The sequence below is a fragment of the Nerophis lumbriciformis genome, linkage group LG03, assembly GCF_033978685.3.
Source record: "Nerophis lumbriciformis linkage group LG03, RoL_Nlum_v2.1, whole genome shotgun sequence".
In the NCBI taxonomy this organism is placed as follows: domain Eukaryota; kingdom Metazoa; phylum Chordata; class Actinopteri; order Syngnathiformes; family Syngnathidae; genus Nerophis; species Nerophis lumbriciformis.
The window spans coordinates 46,122,501-46,142,308 of record NC_084550.2 but is presented as its reverse complement, the minus strand read 5'-3'; the positions used below and the strand labels follow the sequence as shown (position 1 = coordinate 46,142,308).

Sequence of the window (19,808 nt, the reverse complement as noted above, 5' to 3'; positions counted from 1 at the left end):
CCATTTTCACACATCTCTGAAAGAGGTACAGCGAGCCACTCTAGAGCCGCGGATTGCTGACCCCCGTTCCAGGCCATAGTGTAGGCTGGTTCAAATATTAATAATACAGTAACATATATTTGCTTTAAAACAACATCGACGAGTTTAAAGCAGCGACACGTTTAAGTCTCACGCTTAAAATTACTATATAGCAATATTTCGATGCTTCATTAGACAAAAGTGAAAGTCTTTCGTCGGCTTCCGTCTCAGTCCTCGGTGACGTCACAGTGGAGGTCCGCCATATTGTCTCTGATACAGCACAAATATCGCAGTGGTGCTGATTTACCGGCAACGGAGCGACAGTTGGCTCTACAGATCTTCGGGGGAAACACTTCGGTGGTCACATTGCTCACGGGGGTAACTATGCAAACGTATCCGCCTTTAATGTTAACCCGTCAACTGTGCCCGGCGAAGCCGACAAACTTCAGCTCTTGCTAAGGGTTAGCATGTAGGCCCCGCCCAGGACGGATGTGTTAGCGACACCTTCAGTATTTGTTTCCTCTCACCGTGTGGCTTTTGTTAGAGCCCTCAAGACTTAAAGCACACACAGACCATATATAGGGTGACTTTAAACTACCCAACGCCACTTTTGAGACACTCTAGGTAATCGCATCTATCTCAGTATGGCTGTGTCTTAAATCGCGCACTTCCTTACTTACAATGAAGTGCGGTATAGTACCCGGATGTTGCACTCAGAACGGTTAAAATTGTGAGTGCTGCCCAAATTCGGATACTTCCGCCAGGGCACTTGACTGGTTGTCCCGATACAGTTTTTCAAAATAAAGCGGACCAGGCTTAATTTTAACAGTCAGTAAACATTAGTTTCTTATTGCAGTCAAAGAACAATTGTGGCATTAAATAACATGGTGAACATACTGCAGTCATTAGACAACTTATCTTTTCAATCAATCAATCAAAGTTTATTTATAGAGCCCTAAATCACAAGTGTCTCAAAGGGCTGCACAAGCCACAACGACATCCTCGGCTCAGATCCCACATCAGGGCAAGGAAAAACTCAACCCAATGGGATACAATGAGAAACCTCCGCAGATGTGGGGACCAATGTTCCCTCTAAGGTGCGCGCCTGTGCAATTGCGCACTGCTCACGGCAAATCTATGCCACGCACAAAATCAAATAAAAAAATAAGCGCATAACAATTTTCGACATACGGACACGACAGAGAAAACAGTTTTCGTCATCATTGTTCAACTATTGTAAAGTCTGTCGAGACGCTTTGAGGACATGAATTCCATCCATCACTTTACTGAGCAAAACTCTTTGTCGGCCATAAACACATCACCAAAATATTAGTAAAAAAATTATATCTAGCAAAACTTGTCATTTTCTGCAGTACAAACCAGACCAAAAGCAACTTTGTTATATCAACAGCAGCCGCTCACTCTTTCTCACTTGCGCCAACACATGCACATATGGCACTTAGCCAGTGATGCGTTTACAGCCACACAAAAAGTCGGACAACTCCAACACCACACATAAAGTGTAATTCCTGGTCGTTACACTATGATTTACCAATCAAATGTGTGCTTATTCTAATATCATTTATTAGGAATCTTAATTTATAAATATTAATCATGAAATGCTGTTAGTATATTAAATAAATACTAATAAAAATATATTTTTTACAAACAGGAAGTTGCAGGAATGTACACATGATCCCCTGCTTACATCTCATTGTGCAACATGTGAATGTTTTAATGGGAACTAAATGCAATGTCTGAAAGGGGTACAAATTATTTCCAAAGCAGGACCTCCACCCAGACAAACAATACAAGTACACAGTTCATGAAAAACAATATTTTTTGTTACTGTCATTGTAAGTGGGCCTAAACACTTATATTAGAAAATAACCTCATGGAAATGACTGCTGTCATGTGATTATAATAATAAGAGAATGTTGTCTGTCTATCTGTGTTGGCCCTGCGATGAGGTGGGGACTTGTCCAGGGTGTACCCCGCCTTCCGCCCGAATGCAGCTGAGATAGGCTCCAGCACCCCCCACCACACCGAATGGGACAAGCGGTAGAAAATGGATGGATGGATGGATGGAGATTTAACTTGTTATTTAGTCAGGTTTGGGACAGGTGTGCTGCTGGTGTAGCCACAGTATGCACGTCTGATGTTGCTCACATGGGCTCCACTGAATGTATATGTGTGTATGTATATATATATATATATATTTACATATATATATATATATATATTTACATATATATATATATATTTACATATTTACATATATATATATATATAAATAAATGTAAATGTATATATATATAAATATATATATATATATATATATATATATATATATATATATATATATATGTAAATATATATATGTATGTATGTATGTATATATATATATATATATATATATATATATGTAAATATATATATGTATGTATGTATATATATATATATATATATATATATATATATATGCATATATGTATATATATATATGTATATATATATATATATATATATATATATGCATATATGTATAAATATATATATATATATATATATATGTATATATATATATATATATATATATGCATATATGTATGTATATATATATATATATATATATATATATATATTAGGGCTACAACTAATGATTAATTTGATAATCGATTAATCTGTCGATTATTACTTAGATTAATCGATTAATAATCGGATAAAAGAGACAAACTACATTTCTATCCTTTCTAGTATTTTATTGAAAAAAAACAGCATACTGGTGCCATGTTCTTTGAACTTGCCAAATAAAACAAGGAAAATGTTACAAAAATGCACACTTTTGACACCCCTGCTATAGATAATAAAAAATTAATTCTGATAAATCTATCGATAAAAAGCAGAGCTTGACGACACATTCGCGTTTATCACAACTCTCTCGCTCTCTCTGTCTCTGCCCCTCCTTCACGAATGCTGCTGCACGCACAATTTGTTGTGTTTTTAACCTTCTTAACCCTGAACGTATATTGAAAACACACGCAACCCTAACTCAAAATGCCGGACATTTGAGGCATTTAAGAAACACCGCCCGCAAAAGAGGACATGTCCGGTGAAAAGAGGACGTATGGTCAGGACCTAGCCCGGTCGGTTTCACCGGACATGTCCTCTTTTGCTAGCATGCTAGCAGCTAACGGGCTACGATAGACTGACCATACGTCCTCTTTTCACCGGACATGTCCTCTTTTGCGGAGCTGTCAGGGCGGAGTTTCTTAAATGCCTCAAATGTCCGGCATTTTGAGTATTGTTTACACAACGTGCAGTACGCTACTTAATATGTCCGTGTGGAAACTCGTTCGGTACACCTCTGCACCGAACCGGATGCCCCGTATCAAAACGGTGCGATACAAATACACGTACCGTTACACCCCTATTATTTTGATTATTGTTTCTCAGCTGTTTGTAAATGTTGCAGTTTATAAATAAAGGTTTAAAAAAAAAAAAACGTAGCCTCAGCGCATGCGCGTAGCATAGATCCAACGAATCGATGACTAAATTAATCGCCAACTATTTTTATAATCGATTTAATCGATTAGTTGTTGCAGCCCTAATATATATGTATATGTATATATAAGTATATAAAGGTACATACAGTATAGGCGTAATATGATCAAACTTTCTTGTTCTTGTCAAAAGTCTAGCAGCCACATTTTGTACCAACTGTAATCTTTTCATGCTCGACATAAGGAGGCCCGAAAATAATACGTTAGGTTACAAAGGCTCCTAATTTAGCTGCTGATGTACGCAGTAACATATTATGTCATTTCCCATGGTATTATTTTGTCAAATTTATGAAGTACAAGGCGTAGAAAGTGGATTATTAATATACTTGTTAATTTACTGTTAATATCTGGTTACTTTCTGTTTTAACATGTTCTATCTACACTTCTGTTAAAATGTAATAAGCATGTATTACATTACTTACATGGTAATTGTTATATAATAATAATATATCAGTATATATCATATACTGTATATTTAATATGTAAATATTACATACGTTGTATTTTATATTGCTACTACGGTACATTTTTAGTCTACTTTATACCTGCATTATCATTTCCATCCTTACCTGTTCCATCCTTTGTAACTGAGCTACTGTGTGGAACAATCTCCCTCGTGGATCATTAACGTTTGTCTAAGTCTATTCTTCTGTTGTTTGGATACTTTACATAAGTTTTGGGTGATACTATAAATTTAGGTATCAATCCAATACTAAGTAGTTACAGGGTCATACTTTGGTCATAATTAAAGTTCCCCTGTGTCCAGACTCCAGGGACGTATTTCCTGCATTTATAAACAATAAAAAAGACAAAATAATTTGTGATTATTAAAAATAAATATGTAATCATTGTATCGACTCTATGCGGCTCTTGTACTTAGTATTGTTACAGTCAATATTTGTATAGATCATTTGTTACCATTCAGGAGCGCTGGCTTGCTCTTAGCAGTTACCTTTTGTATTTTCCTACGGTGTAGTGAAGCATAAAATTCCATCTTTTACAGAGTATGCTGTGCCATTTCAAACTGCTAGTTTTTATCAAATAAAAGCAATTATCTTTGTCATTTGTAATAATGTTTTTCTTTAAAAAGTAGTAAACAAAATAGGAGATTAATTTTTTGCCCATATAGCCCAGGCCTACATTCACCATAAATTGAAAAATGTACAGTTAAACTGAATTAGTATCGCCCGTTCTTACTTACGGATGATCAACATTGTAATCGGCAGCATATAACCTTATTAGGAACATCCCTTGTTGAAATAACCCTCCCAAAAAGTTAAAAAAAAAACCAATAATATTTCACATTGAAGCATTTATTTTCAAAAGCAGAAGACTGACTAATGGATGTAAATTCCACACTGTCATTTTGGTGAAAATGTTGCAAGTTTTATCCACATCCCAGGTCAATGATACAGGTATCTGTGGCGTAAGATAGGCTTTAGTCACCACTGCGACTGTGTTTTTAAAAAAAATGTTGGTACTTGGTATATTGAATGAGAGAAAGCGAGATATGGCAAAGATATCTGGGTAGGATAAAGTGGATTCATAATCAGCCTCGTTGTATTGTGACCATGTTTAACCCTACAGTGATATAGTTCTGTACTGTAGCAAATGACACACTGACCTAATTGCTTAAAGAATAATCTAATTCATGTTTTCTCCTTTTTTTTTTCCAGCGAGAACTCCCTTGTCCTCAAGTAACCCCCTCCTAGATCCCTGCCCTGTCTCAATCAAACACGCCCCGACCTTCCCTCCTTCCCCTCCTCTCACCCTCCCACCATCCTCCCTATAGCTACGTCTGCCGCTGCTGTAAAAAAAACACCACTCACTGCCAAACTGTCGGACATGTCAGGACCCGTGCCAAGCCGGGCCAGAGTGTACAACGAGGTCAACACTCACCGGCCGAGGGAGTACTGGGACTATGAGTCCCACGTCGTGGAGTGGGGGTAAAACTCGTTTGGTCATACACACACACACACACACACACGGCAGTTTTGAAGGGGAACTGCTTTTTTTGGAATCTTGCCTATCGTTCACAATTTTTATGAGAGACAAGAAGACACAAAGTTTTTTTTTTTTGCATTCTAACCTTTATAATAATTACCGTATTTTTCGGACTATATGTCGCAGTTTTTTTCATAGTTTGGCTGGGGGTGGGACTTATACTCAGGAGCGACTTATGTGTGAATTTATTAACACATTACCGTAAAATATCAAATAATATGATTTAGCTCAAAAGCGTATGTACTGTAGTTGTACGGTGATGTGCGGCATGAATCATGATCAATATTATAGTGACTTACTCGATGGACAGTTGTAGGGCTGGGTGATAAAGCCTTTTATTAATATCTCGATATTTTTAGGCCATGTCACGATACACGATATATATCTCGATATTTTGCCTCAGCCTTGAATGAACACTTGACACCTATAATCACACCTGTATGATGATTCTATGTGTCTACATTAACATTCTTGTTCGTACTGCATTAATATATGCTCATTTTAAACTGTCATGCAGAGAGGGAAATCGCAACTAAGCCAATTTACCAAAAGTGTATTTATTAAACAGTTATTAAGCAGTGGCACAAACATTCATGTCATTTCAAAACAGAAAGTGCAAGATTGTCAGAGACATTTTACAACAAGCTATGAGTGCACTTTTGTGCATGATGTCACTAAGATGACATATCAAAACAACACTAAATTAAAGTGCACTTTTTGACAGAACGCCACTACAATATTTTAAAACAAAGTGCACTTTTGTGCATTATGTCACACAAGATATTTCAAAAACTGTAAAATAAAAATTAGCTGCATAATAGGAAATAAAATTGTGTATGTCCTTCGCTATGTGGTAGGTTACTGCAGACATTATTTCCTTCTGGTTTTGACTATTTTTTCATACGGTGTTGATCTGGAAATGGAAGACGCCAGGCTAAATTGGGTCAGTACTGGTTGCTTGGGCATTTTGTTGGTGTGGCACCGGCCGGAGATGTTGACATGCAGAGTTTCAAGCACTCCTTGTCCTCTCGCGGGTGACTTTTCAAATGATTGTACAAATTAGTAGTGCTGCTACTTTTTGTACCAACGCTTTTGCCGCATACTTTACATATTACGGTTGTCTGTTCAACATCTTCCCGCTTGAAGCCAAACCACCGCCAGACGATGGACCCCGTGCTGTTTTTCTTGGGAATTAATTCTTCTTCCTCTATTTGTTACCAGATTTGCACCTTCTCTCTCTCTCTTATTACCACTCACACCGCTACGCTTGCACCACCTGCCACTGCTAACTTTACCCATGCCGCTACCTCTCTGCTCCGCGAGAGCGTATGACGTTGCACGCGTGACAGTATGTGACGTATGTAAGAAGGTACGCTTGTTTTATGTCTCTGTGAGAAGAAGAGACAAGAAAGAGAGTGAGAAAAGCCCGCAGCTCAAAGCAACTGCTTGAGAACGTGTACTTGAATACTCACAAAATAGTCATTTTCTACATCGCACAGAGACAAACCCACGATATATCGTCCAGCCCTAGACAGTTATCTGTTTGGTCAAGCTGGCCGAAGATGTTTTCCCACTTGATTTTGGGGAAGGACGCCATTTCTGTCGGCATAGCTTGGCTCCAAGTTCTACATTTGCACCGTTTAGTCACGCCAACCTCACTCTCTTGGTTTCCGTCTGCTCCAAAATTTCACTGTCTCTTGGTGCTCGCTTCTCAAAGCAGCAATTCATCCTCTGTATATCCAGCTTCAGAAAGATAAGGTTGTGAATCCTCATTTGTCCAAAAGTAGTCGTCTCGTCGTCTGTTACCAAAGCTGCCTTGATTAAAACGCACTTGCGTTTGTTGCCGGAAGTCGAAAGTGTGCTGCTTTGGAAATGGAAATAAATGCGCCTGAGGGTTTTGAAGTTGTTTTTAAAGCAGGAGTTCTTAAACCTTTTGACCCCGAGGCCCAACTTTTCCACTACAGAGGGGCCTGGGCCCACTCAAATATTAACACCCAATTAGAAATCTTACTTTCAATTGTAATCGTATTAAATAATTATATCTAACTTACTTACAGTTTAACAGGATAAACCTTGTCAAATGATATGAAAGCATGTGTTAATCACAAAGATGATTATTTATTTAACATACCGGTATATACATTTGCCTTAGGTCAGGCTGATTAGAAAAATAAATACCGGTACTAATCAAATATACTGCATATGAAGACTTATAAAAAACTGTATACATTATTTAGTGCTAAAATAAACTAAATGAATAATAGATATTAATAACAATATATGTTACTTTGTCATCATTTTTGCGCTTAAGAAACTTCTGTATGACGTTAGCACTAGCTTCTTCTGTTTGATCGATAGTCACAAGTGGTCAAAAAGTGTATTACAACTGAGTAACGCTGTGGCCTGTACGGATCATAGACGAGACACAGATATTTTTTGGTGGTCCTGTAGGGGCTGCTCATGGCCCAACAATGGGCCCTGGCACTTTGGTTAAGAAACACTATTTTAGAGGGTTTTGAAGGCTACCATGGTGAATCCTATTAGCCACATCTTGCAAGCATTTTTTTTATCATCTTTAAAAAATCCTAAAAAAAAGAGATATGTGTTCTTTTTCTCTCATAACGATTGTGAACGATTCCAAAATAAAGTGCAGTTCCCCTTTAAACTTGTCTGATGTTTGGGTGCCACGTATTCACAGAAACCAAGATGACTTTCAGCTGGTGAGAAAGCTCGGCCGCGGCAAATATAGTGAAGTCTTTGAGGCCATCAACATCACCAATAACGAGAAAGTGGTTGTCAAGATCCTGAAGGTAAAGCCCTAATGATGGTGAGAAGTTGATCCATTTTGGATTTGGTCAAATCACCACTGTATTTTTTGTTGCATTATGTTCCTTCAGCCTGTGAAGAAAAAGAAAATAAAGCGCGAGATCAAGATACTGGAGAATCTACGAGGAGGCCCCAATATTATCTCCCTTATTGACATTGTGAAAGACCCCGTCGTGAGTATAATTTTTGGTCTATTAGTGTACAGCACAATCACTTTTAAGTAGAAAACTAATTTTATGTATCCATTTGTTTTGTTTTGTCATTACCATATGTGATAGTGTGGGGAGGCTGTCACTTGCATAAGCTCTTCAATTCCAATTTGGCTCGGCAAGTTTTTTATTAAGTATTTTGCTTTAGGAAAAATAGCAATGTCAAGGATTTTTTGTTAACTTCTCAAGAAATATGGGGGCACGGTCTCTATATTCTTTAGTTGTAAATGTATATTTTCTATTAGAAACAAAACTCTTTGAAGTATTTATTGACCACACCAATAACTATTCATAAGCAAGCTTTTCCGTCAGACTCATCAATCCACAAAGCCTTTTGAATGAACTCCGAGGCGTTCAATAGTTTTGTTTCCGTGATTCTACGTCTGAAAATTCCTTCAAAACAACTCTCTCTCTCACCAGTCTTTCTTTGCTTCAGACCCGCATCCGCAATTTCTTGATGCTGTCCGCTATTTAATATCGGCATAGCCATCCATCCATCCATTTTTCTACCGCTTGTACCTTACGGGGTTGCAGGGGGTGCTGAAGCCTATCCCAGCAGACTTAATATTTGTAATCTGTGCCAATATTACAGCGGACATCAGGTATCATAGGAACTGCACTGTTGACTTGTGACGAGCTGCAAATATGATCTGTTTTGGTACAACGTCATAGGTCAACCGAAAAAGCAATACATTTATCTGCGCTAAAAGGAACTAAGCGCCCCCCAGTGTACGGGAGGTACACGTCGTATGAGACTTCACATGTAGGTGTGAAAATAAATAAAAATAAAAAACCGAACTATTTGAGAAATTTGACTAATTTAGTGCATGGAAACATAGTAGCTAGCTGTAGCTCATAGTCCATTGCTAACTCAAATCAGCATGGCCAATCGCAGGGCACATATAGACAATCATTTACACTAACATTCATATTTATGGACAATTTACAGTCTTCAATTTACAGGTGACTTAGATGCACTTTTTATTTTTAATTTTTTTTAAAGCAATGAGGAACGTTTTTATGTTTGAGCTGTTTTTCAAACTACTTATAGCCAAGAGTACGTAAACAATAGACTATATACACTATATCATTCATACAATACATCACTAAAATTAGTTGTCATGTTAAAAAATGTTTTCATGGAAAAACAAAACAAAGAAAATACTTATTTTGAAGGTGTGGCGGCAGTAATCTTGCATTGGCGTTGCGCCACGATCATTTACATGTAGGGGAAACCCTGATGTATATTTTAAAGGATCTTGTGACATTCCAGTTGAAATTAATTGTAATTTAAGTACTTCAATAGTATAAATAAAATGTTAAATAATACAGTCAACAATATAAAATACAATACACAACTAGGGATGTTCCGATCAGGGCTTTATGCAGCCCAAACCAATCATACATGAGTAAGATCAGCCGATACCGTTCAGATGTATTAACTGTAATTTTTAAAAGTAATTTATGGTGAGTGCTATTGACAGTTAAACAATATCAACATACTATTTAAACTATTTCCTTGTTCTTTTTTACTATATAACAATGTTTGATGCAAACATAGTCAATAGTACACAATAACTTTTAAAAATATGCAAAAACTACTATCTACTACTCATTTAATAGTTGTTTGCGCTCAGTCCTCCTGTGTGCATGGAATTATACCATGAATTTGTAAACTTGCAAAAACAGCAATTTTGAGAAAATAATATCAACCTAATTACTCTGGTATTGATCATACAGTATACTGATGCTTGGTATCGACACCACCAATGGATCGATCCATTCTCTTACGTGTCATGTACAGACTAATAATGCTGACACAATTGTTATATTATCCTCTCTCTAGACTCTTCATAATTTACTTGTTAATCTATCTACTATTAATAACTTCTTATTTGTGCAGTAATGTGGTTCCATCTAAACTTCTTAAACGTTACTGAGCAATACCACGTGTAATTATGAATGGGCCTCTTACTACATAAATACAGTATATACTCAAAGCATGCATATAAAACGGTGATGGAGTTTTTTGGATGACTTTTAGAGCGCTTTTTAGGTCATCGTTAGGTGACTTGCTAGTGTTTTTTTACGAGTTAGAATGCATAATAATAAAAAAATAAATGATGTGTGCTTGTCTCACATAAGGATTGTTAATAAGAAATATCCTAAAAAGTGTTTATATTATTATTTTGTACATTGAAAACACTTCCTTGTGGTTCTTTGGTCAACATTTTGCATAGATTATTTTACAGACCATCTTAAAGCCGCTTTTGTGGGAGGCCTTATTTACTTACGTCTTCTTCCCGTCAGCCATGTTGTTGTTATTAGCTCTTCCATATGGAGTCTACTGACAGATATAAGTTTGAACTATACGCTACTTTGTATTAGAAATAGCACTCAAGATTACTGTAGTTTCTCTCATCACTCAGTAAGACTTTTTCCACACCAGGATGTGCATGTTAAGTCTGTTAAGTAAGATGATTACTTGAGCACATTGCTAACAGTGTTCTCTGCCTGATTTTTTTATTAGTTTTCTCCTGTTTTGTATAGTATACCAGATCACAACATAACTTATATAGAACAGGTCAAATCTTAGTCTTTATGAAACCACTTACAGTAAATAGCTTTTTGATATTTATTTTATTTTGTACAGCGTGTCATTTCTGTTTCTACTTGGTCAAGCATTTCCAATTGACAACCCGAGTAGGTCTGGTCACCTGTATCTGCAGTATTCTGAATACATTGCTTTTGTTTTGTAGTCTCGGACACCTGCCTTGGTCTTTGAACACGTCAACAACACCGACTTCAAAGTGAGAAATTTGTTTTCTTTCCATTATTCATAAATTGTTTACCCTCCCTTCTTAGCACGCTTGCTTCTTTTGGTGTGTATGTAATGGAGGAATACTGTATTACAGTCCTGTGCAATGTCTTCGGTGCCGAAATGTCAACAGTCTTCTGGTTCTATCAATCACTTGTCAATCATTTGTACATTCCATGCATGGTTGTTTTTGTACTGTTGTTATTAGGTTTAATATGGGCTACTGTATTACTTTGTTTTGCTTCTCAGCAATTGTACCAAACGCTGACAGATTACGACATCCGATTCTACATGCACGAGATTCTTAAGGTAAGTCTGTCTTGGATCGTTGACCACACAAATACTTTTTTCCAGCAAAACCTGTCTGTAAGTTGGTCTTTGTCTTTTCTTTGTAGGCTTTGGACTGTTGCCACAGTATGGGAATAATGCATCGAGATGTCAAGCCTCATAATGTAATGATTGATCATGAACACCGCAAGGCAAGTGCTTCAACACTTGGCACTGAATTATTTGTGAACTTCGATCAATGTTTAGTGATACCCACATTTTTGGTTAATCCACTGAAAGCTTTTTTAATGTACGAAGCAGGCATTTAAAAAAAAATGCCTCTTAGGTAAGATAAATAATTTGCTTTCATGCCTTTGAAGTGTCTTTACTGTGGTACATTGGCCAAACTATAACATCACAGATTCACAATCCCTGTTTCTCTACACAATGTGTGAATGTGGAGTGAATGAATGATGGGTTCTTAGTTCTCACTGTAAAGCGCTTTGAGTGTCTAGAAAAGCACTATATACATTACATCTAATCCATCATTATTGTTGTTGGTATTACTATAGGCTTGTGTATATGCAACATACATTGATTTCAGTGTTTACCCGAGCTTTACAGCTTTTAGGGGGGGGGGCACATCATATATTAACATAAACATAAGCACATGCATGTTTGGGATGGGTATCGAATAGGGATGGGAATTGGTGAGATTTTCGATTCCACTTTTGATTCTGCTGAACAATTTGGTTCCTTATCGGTTCTTTTATCGATTCTTGTTTGGGAAGAAAATAAAATAATAAGGTGGATTAGCATCAATTTTGTTTAGTTTAAAGGTAGCATGATGGTGGACCTTACAAAGCCTACAGTGAGGTCTTAAGAGGCACATAACATATAAATCAATCAATCAATGTTTACTTACCGGTATATACGGTAGCCCTAAATCACGAGTGTCTCAAAGGGCTGCACAAGCCACAACATGGAAAAAAATAACTAAAAATAAATAAATATAAGAAATATTCTTCTATTTAGTTCGCTTAAGAAAAGAACAATGTATAGACCTGTTCTATTATTAAATTGTTATTTGGCATTATGCCAGAAAAATAATTTGGCGACCCCCACTTAGTACTGTAGAGCAAACACGTGCGCGCGCACACATACACACACTATAATTAAATAGGACTAGATAGGTGAGAATTGTAGCTGCCTGATAAGTGGAAAAAATAAGTAATTGACGAGCAGGCATCTTTGATTTAATGGTTGTGCTTCCTAAAACCACAGAATGCTCAGACACTTTAGCCCCAGTTGCCATAAACTTGCAACTTAAAGACGTGTGTCATCTATTTACTCATTCATATCTATGGCCAAAAGTGATACCGGGCGTTGAACGCACTGTATTATCATTATTCACAAGACTGTGTGTCCCCCCCCTTAATGTGTACAGTGTGGAAAATCAGTACCATTGATGCACCATATCAAAGGTTTCATGTGGAAAAATCCTATTACGAATACATGTCATTTGATTTCCCACTTGGACAGTGGCATATGCCGGTTAATGTAAACTCTGTTGTCTACCTTCAAACTACTGGTGGTCTGCCTAATGTTTTATTTTTATATGTACCCTTACAAACTTGTGTTTAGTTGCTCGTTGTTGCTAATACCTGAATGTTTCTTGTCTGTAGCTACGTCTTATTGACTGGGGCCTGGCAGAATTTTACCACCCCGGACAGGAGTACAACGTCAGGGTTGCATCACGTTACTTCAAGGGACCTGAGCTCTTGGTGGACTATCAGGTACAATCTTCTTCGGCTAAATAAATGTAGCTTGTGTATTCCACTTAGTGTGCAGATTTGTGTGAGACAGTACTTAGGTAATCAGGGAATGGAAGTGTGAACAAGTTTGTGACAGTCTTGTGGTGGAAGTAGCTTGTTTTTGCAAACAATGCATTTGAAATAATGAACTGCACAGCGAAAGTTGTAGTTGCAATAATTTGTAGGTCACTATATCGTCGAGCAAAATTTGTTATCGGCCCAGGCCTACTTACAAGAATTGGATATTATCAAATATAGATAGGTAACATGACGTTTGTCACACAGCTAGTTCGATTGCCAAATTCCACAGCAGTGCTGCTTTTGAACCTGATTATTGGCTATACGGCACTAAATGCATATGAAGGCCTTGCATTGCACTCCGAGCTGCTGCAAGATGGATGTGTGTGTTTCAGATGTATGACTACAGTCTAGATATGTGGAGCTTGGGATGTATGTTGGCCAGCATGATCTTCCGGAAAGAACCTTTCTTCCATGGCCACGACAACTATGACCAGGTAATCTTGTTTCACAGCTGACCCGAGGCTGCTTTCACGATCTTGTGGAGATGACCTGAAGTTAATTTCCGGAGCAATTTTTTGTTTGCTTCCACAATCAAGGGTTTTAAAACAGTAGGCGTTGTAGAAAAGAGGTGTTGATATTTGAACAAGAATTGGCACTGCAAGGTTTACACTACCAAAAAACCCGCCCCCAACTGTTTATTTAGATATTTTTTTAAATACATTGTAGTGCTTTTCAATATCAGTCTTTAGAGTTCCCTTTCATGTTCATCTTTTTTCTCCACACTTGCATTTGTTCACTGTTTAACTTACTGATTTGCATTTTCAATTTCATGTTTAAATGTTCAGCTTTGTGTAAAGTGTTTGATAGGGCTAAGAGTTGCTAGAGATGGGTATCGTTTACATTTTGACCCATGCTAATACCAAATTGGTGCTTTTGAAATGTTACTGGGGCTTAAAGGGGAACTGCACTTTTTTAAAAATGTTGCATATCGTTCACAATCATGAGAGACAAGAATTTTTTTTAAAAGACAGTGTTTTTTTATGCATTCTTAATCGTTAATAAACGTAAAATAAAAGTTTACAATGGGAGGTCCTATAATCCGCTCATAAAGCCCTCTAAATAACCATCCAAAACCGCCAACAATACTCCATTTATATTTCGTGACTTAAACATTAACTAAGTATTAGTGATGTTATTATACAGCTTGGTGTATACTCTCGCGTCATGTAGCTTGCGTAAGCGACGCCGTCTTGGCCCCTCCCCGTGTATCTTCCGGCAAGCCTTGCGACGCCTCCCCAAAATCCTGCGGCGACGCAGACCGTAGAGCTGTGATTGGTCCGTTTTTGCAGAGGAGGCTCCCCGACCACAGGAGAGCAGAGTTTGTGTTTCAAATGCACACATTGCATGAAATAAAACAACAGTGATTAAACATTTGCATGACAACGGATATTGTGTACTTTATAGCTTGGTGCGCTCTAAAAAGAATAATTGAATGTGTCATTTTTTATCTTATTGTGTTGTTGCTGCGTCCAGAAGAAAGTCACAAAATGTGACACTCTTAACTTTTATTGCCATACATCGATAACACATGACCATACACTTTACCACCAGTATGTTATTACTATAGATATTTATTATCTATTATGTTAGATCCACTATGGACAGGACTCTCACAATATTATGCTAGATCCATTCGACGTCCATTGCACCGTTCGCCCAGCGAGGGGTCCCCACATTTGCGGTCCCCTCCAAGGTTTTTCATTGTCATCCCATTGGGTTGAGTTTTTTCTTGCCCTGATGTGGGATCTGAGCCGAGGATGTCGTTGTGGCTTGTGCAGCCCTTTGAGACACTCGTGATTTAGGGCTATATAAGTAAACTTTGATTGATTTGATTGATTGATATTTAACAGTTTTGTGTATTTACAATTACCGGTACATAGGTCTCTCTTGTCCCATGTCCCGAACAGCCGACAAGGATTGCAAATAATAATAATAGCATCCTCTGCCACAACACGTTCAGAAGTTGCAAAGTCCATCTTCACGAACGTATTTTCCTCTGGTTTAGAAATAAAACGTCCATTAAAAGTCAACTGAAGATTCTTAATGATGAGTTCTAGTGTAGACAAAGTGTTCGATGTTGTGGTTGTCATCACTCTTCATAAGAAGGTACATATCTGGTCTACGACAGCTGCACACTGCTGAGAATTACACGTCTGGCGCCACCTCCCCACAGAAAATCTATAATTTAAACAAGACGCTGTCAGAAGGGACTCCAGCTACGTGGCACGAGAGTATGTCCCAGCCTTTAGCACTAACGCAGACAAACTATTTTTAACGGCGCCGTAATCAGAGCGTGAACGAGCTTGTTGCCGCTATGTTGACGTCATAGGCTGGTGAGCCTCTGCCTCGCCTCGGTGCTCATGAAAGTTAATTCTAGAATCATAAATAATGCCTCTCACCTTTTAATAGTAGAAGGACGAGGACATAATCCGTCAAGTTGGTCAACTTTGGTATCCAATTTAGATCCGGAAATGGTGAGAAAGAAACGAAAAGACGCTTGGTTCCCCCCACCTCTTCGCATGGATTATGAGTCATTCATCATCTAAACGGGAAGATATGAACATCCCATCAGTCGGCATCCTAATGACAGCAGACATTACACAGTAAGTGATGTTTTATTATGTTTGTTGGCGCTCATGAAGTCTGTAGTCCGTAATAATCAGTGATGCGGTTGAAGAACAAAGCGAACGTTGTGATGCATTTTTTAAAATTAATGCCCCGCGTATGCTTAAAATGAGCAAACTACGTAAATATTAAGTGTTGTTATAAATGTGCCAGTTACTAAATTACATATATACTTAAAGTGTGTATATAAAACCTTGATGGAGGTGTTTGGATGTTTTTTAAGCACTTTATAGGCAAAACAAAGTGACTCCTATAAGCTCTATTGTAAACTGACTTTTGCTTGCAATAATTACGAATGCACAAAAAAGATAAACATAGGCATGCTTGTCTTACATAATCATTGTGAATGATAGGCAACATTCCAAAAAAAAAAGGTGCAGTTCCCCTTTTATCGGTGCCCAAACCTATACTTGGAAAAATGGAAAACACAAAACAAAGCCTTTTTTTATTGTGACAGAATTTTGTGACATTCACGAGGAACATTCTAGTATTCTAAATACTTCAAAATAGAAATAAAAGTCATGCATGAACAAATTGTGATAATTATTGCAGCAAAACCAACAACAACAATACAGAACACAGAGAATGTGCTTGTGTTGTAATGTAGATTACTATAATTTTGAGGTTTGTGAATGCATTCTGATACTAAACTTGGTATCGACACCGCCAATTTATGTATCGATCTGCCCTCTTACATGTCGTGTACGGACTGGGACAATGCTGACACACCAACAGTCGAAATCTAATTAATCTACTTGTTGATATCATGGTAATAACTGCTTGTTTTCTTTTGTGAAGTGCTTCCATCTACACCTCAGTTTTACTATGCACTTATTTCTTCGGTTGTTTAAAGTTAGATTATTTGTAAGCTCAGCTATTAACATGCCTACTCCTGGCTTGTGCTCAGTGTGTAACACGTTAAGCCTCGTCTTCCAGTGATAATGATACTTAAGATACTAAGAAAGGCAGTTAATTTTCCGTAATAGAGGTGACTAATATTAGCTTGCACATAATTATCTAGCCATTGAGCACATGTAGCAGGTGGCTCAACCTGCATTCACTCATGGGGCGGAGTGGCTCAGCGGGTAGAGCGGCCATCCAGAAACTTGAGGGCTCCTGGTTGGATTCCAGCACCCGCTATCCGTTGTGTCCTCAGGCTAGACACTTCACCCACCTTGCTACCAGTGCCGCCCAGACTGGTATAAACGAGTTAACCACCAATGAATGTATGGGTTTCCCAATGTTAAGCACAATTGTGAAATAAATGTAATTCATTATTTAGCACCACAATAAGACGACAATAGCTACTTCTTTTTGTTCTCTGTTTATCACCGTTTATGTCGGCACCAGTCCCATTACGGAACCGAGTATTGGTGCCCATCTCTAACTCAGAGCACCTAAAGTCACCGCAATAAGGCTTTGTGAAAAGAGTCGAGCAGCCATCATTGTTCCTATGACCAATACACGCGCACTGCTGCTGCAATAGACCCCAAAAGTTCACCTGTCAGCTGTCTGCCAATTAAGTTTTGGGATTATTGCATCACAAGTGTGAAGTGCCCTAGCACCACCCAGATTATTTATATAGTAACACACAGGCAGTCTTTTCTGCAAATCAAAACGTGTAACAATTGCTGATAGGACATGTATAAGAACATCATCTGGCAGGCTACAAGAGTCTCATTTTGTGACACAAAAAGTATAAATAATCCAAACCAACAGATTGATGTTGCTGAACTTGTGCAGTTCTCTTCACTAACTCCCTTACAACCTATTCTAAACTGTATCTAAGTTTTATTTCTATAGCAACAAAGCGACAAAATGCTTGCTGAATCTTTGGTTAATATGCCAAAGATATAACAATACAACAGCCTTTCCATCGTTATATATCTGATCCAGAGTTAATTTTCAGTTTTATTAAAGTTATGACTTTGTTGTCTTTGTAGCTGGTGAGAATAGCCAAGGTTTTAGGAACAGAAGACCTCTACGACTACATCGATAAGTACAACATTGAGCTGGAACCTCGCTTCAATGATATACTTGGAAGGTGAGTGGCTTTTCTTTACCCTGCACATACACTATATTGCCAAAAGTATTTGGCCACCTGCCTTGACTCACATATGAACTTGAAGTGCCATCCCATTCCTAACCCATAGGGTTCAATATGATGTGGGTCCACCTTTTGCAGCTATTACAGCTTCAACTCTTCTGGGAAGGCTGTCCACAAGGTTGCGGAGTGTGTTTATAGGAATTTTCGACCATTCTTCCAAAAGCACATTGGTGAGGTCACACACTGATGTTGGTCGAGAATGGGTTTCCATGGCCGAGCAGCTGCATCTAAGCCATACATCACCAAGTCCAATGCAAAGCGTTGGATGCAGTGGTGTAAGCACGTCGCCACTGAAGTCTAGAGCTGTGGAGACGCGTTCTGTGGAGTGATGAATTACACTTTTCCATCTGGCAATCTGATGGACGAGTCTGGGTTTGGAGGTTGCCAGGAGAACGCTACATTTCGGACTGCATCGTGCCGAGTGTGGAATTTGGTGGAGGAGAAATTATGGTGTGGGGTTGTTTTTCAGAAGTTGGGCTTGGCCCCTTAGTTCCAGTGAAAGGAAGTTTGAATGCTCCAGGATATCAAAACATTTTGGACAATTCCATGCTCCCAACCTTGTGGGAACAGTTTGGAGCGAGCCCCTTCCTCTTCCAACATGACTGTGCACCAGTGCACAAAGCAAGGTCCATAAAGACATGGATGACAGAGTCTGGTGTGGATAAACTTGACTGGCCTGCACAGAGTCCTGACCTGAACCCGATAGAACACCTTTGTGATGAATTAGAACGGAGACTGAGAGCCAGGCCTTCTCGACCAACATCAGTGTGTGACCTCACCAATGGTCGAAAATTCCTATAAACACAGTCCGCAACCTTGTGGACAGCCTTCCCAGAAGAGTTGAAGCTGTAATAGCTGCAAAAGGTGGACCCACATCATATTGAACCCTATGGGTTAGGAATGGGACGGCACTTCAAGTTCATATGTGAGTCAAGGCAGGTGGCCAAATACTTTTGGTAATATAGTGTACATGTGACTGACATTCTGTCATCGTGAGGGAAAGGAATGTTTGTCTGCGGAAATCATGTGTCATTCGTCCTCGACACACTCACCTGCCCTCTCCTGAAGTAAACAAAGTTGAAACAGCGGCTAAGTCTGTCAACAAACTACGAAGCTAATGCTAGCCAGGACAACCCATACACCCGCAACACTTCTCACCTGTAGCTTAACTGATAAATATTATTGGTGGATTTTTGGGATATAAATAGGGATGTGCCAATTGATCAGCCACCAATCGTATTGGTCAAATGTTGTTAAAAAAGTACTGTATGTGATCAGCCGTTGCCGATTAATGCTTTTTTTTAATGCTGATCCTCTCTGACGAACGAGTAGCTAGCGGCAAATTATGTGTCTCAATACACAGTGTGGATCCGCTCTCCTAAACCAATAACTATCACCTCCATTATAGCAATTAACCTGCATTTCTAATATTATTTATCATTATCAAGTATTGTCACTGGAGGACGAGGCTAAACA

At 38.3% G+C, this 19,808-nt stretch overlaps 1 protein-coding gene across 4 annotated transcripts in view; it reads left to right on the top strand.

Annotated features, from left to right (window-relative positions):
* Positions 1–259: 259 nt before the first annotated feature.
* LOC133585516 (casein kinase II subunit alpha) overlaps positions 260–19,808 on the top strand; it is a 184,156-nt gene continuing 164,607 nt past the window's right edge. For 3 of the 4 annotated variants that reach the window (XR_012050327.1, XM_061937828.2, XM_061937829.2), the window contains exons 1-10: positions 260–396; positions 5,258–5,527; positions 8,284–8,395; positions 8,483–8,584; positions 11,380–11,430; positions 11,688–11,747; positions 11,834–11,917; positions 13,391–13,501; positions 13,933–14,034; positions 18,169–18,269. Coding sequence is in view for 3 of the 4 variants with exons in the window: in XM_061937828.2 (XP_061793812.1) it covers positions 5,427–5,527; positions 8,284–8,395; positions 8,483–8,584; positions 11,380–11,430; positions 11,688–11,747; positions 11,834–11,917; positions 13,391–13,501; positions 13,933–14,034; positions 18,169–18,269 (824 nt within the window). In the remaining variant the exon portion in view is untranslated. Of the gene's footprint in view, positions 397–5,257; positions 5,528–8,283; positions 8,396–8,482; positions 8,585–11,379; positions 11,439–11,687; positions 11,748–11,833; positions 11,918–13,390; positions 13,502–13,932; positions 14,035–18,168; positions 18,270–19,808 lie in introns of those variants that run through there. The other variant, XM_061937830.2, reaches the window with a different exon arrangement.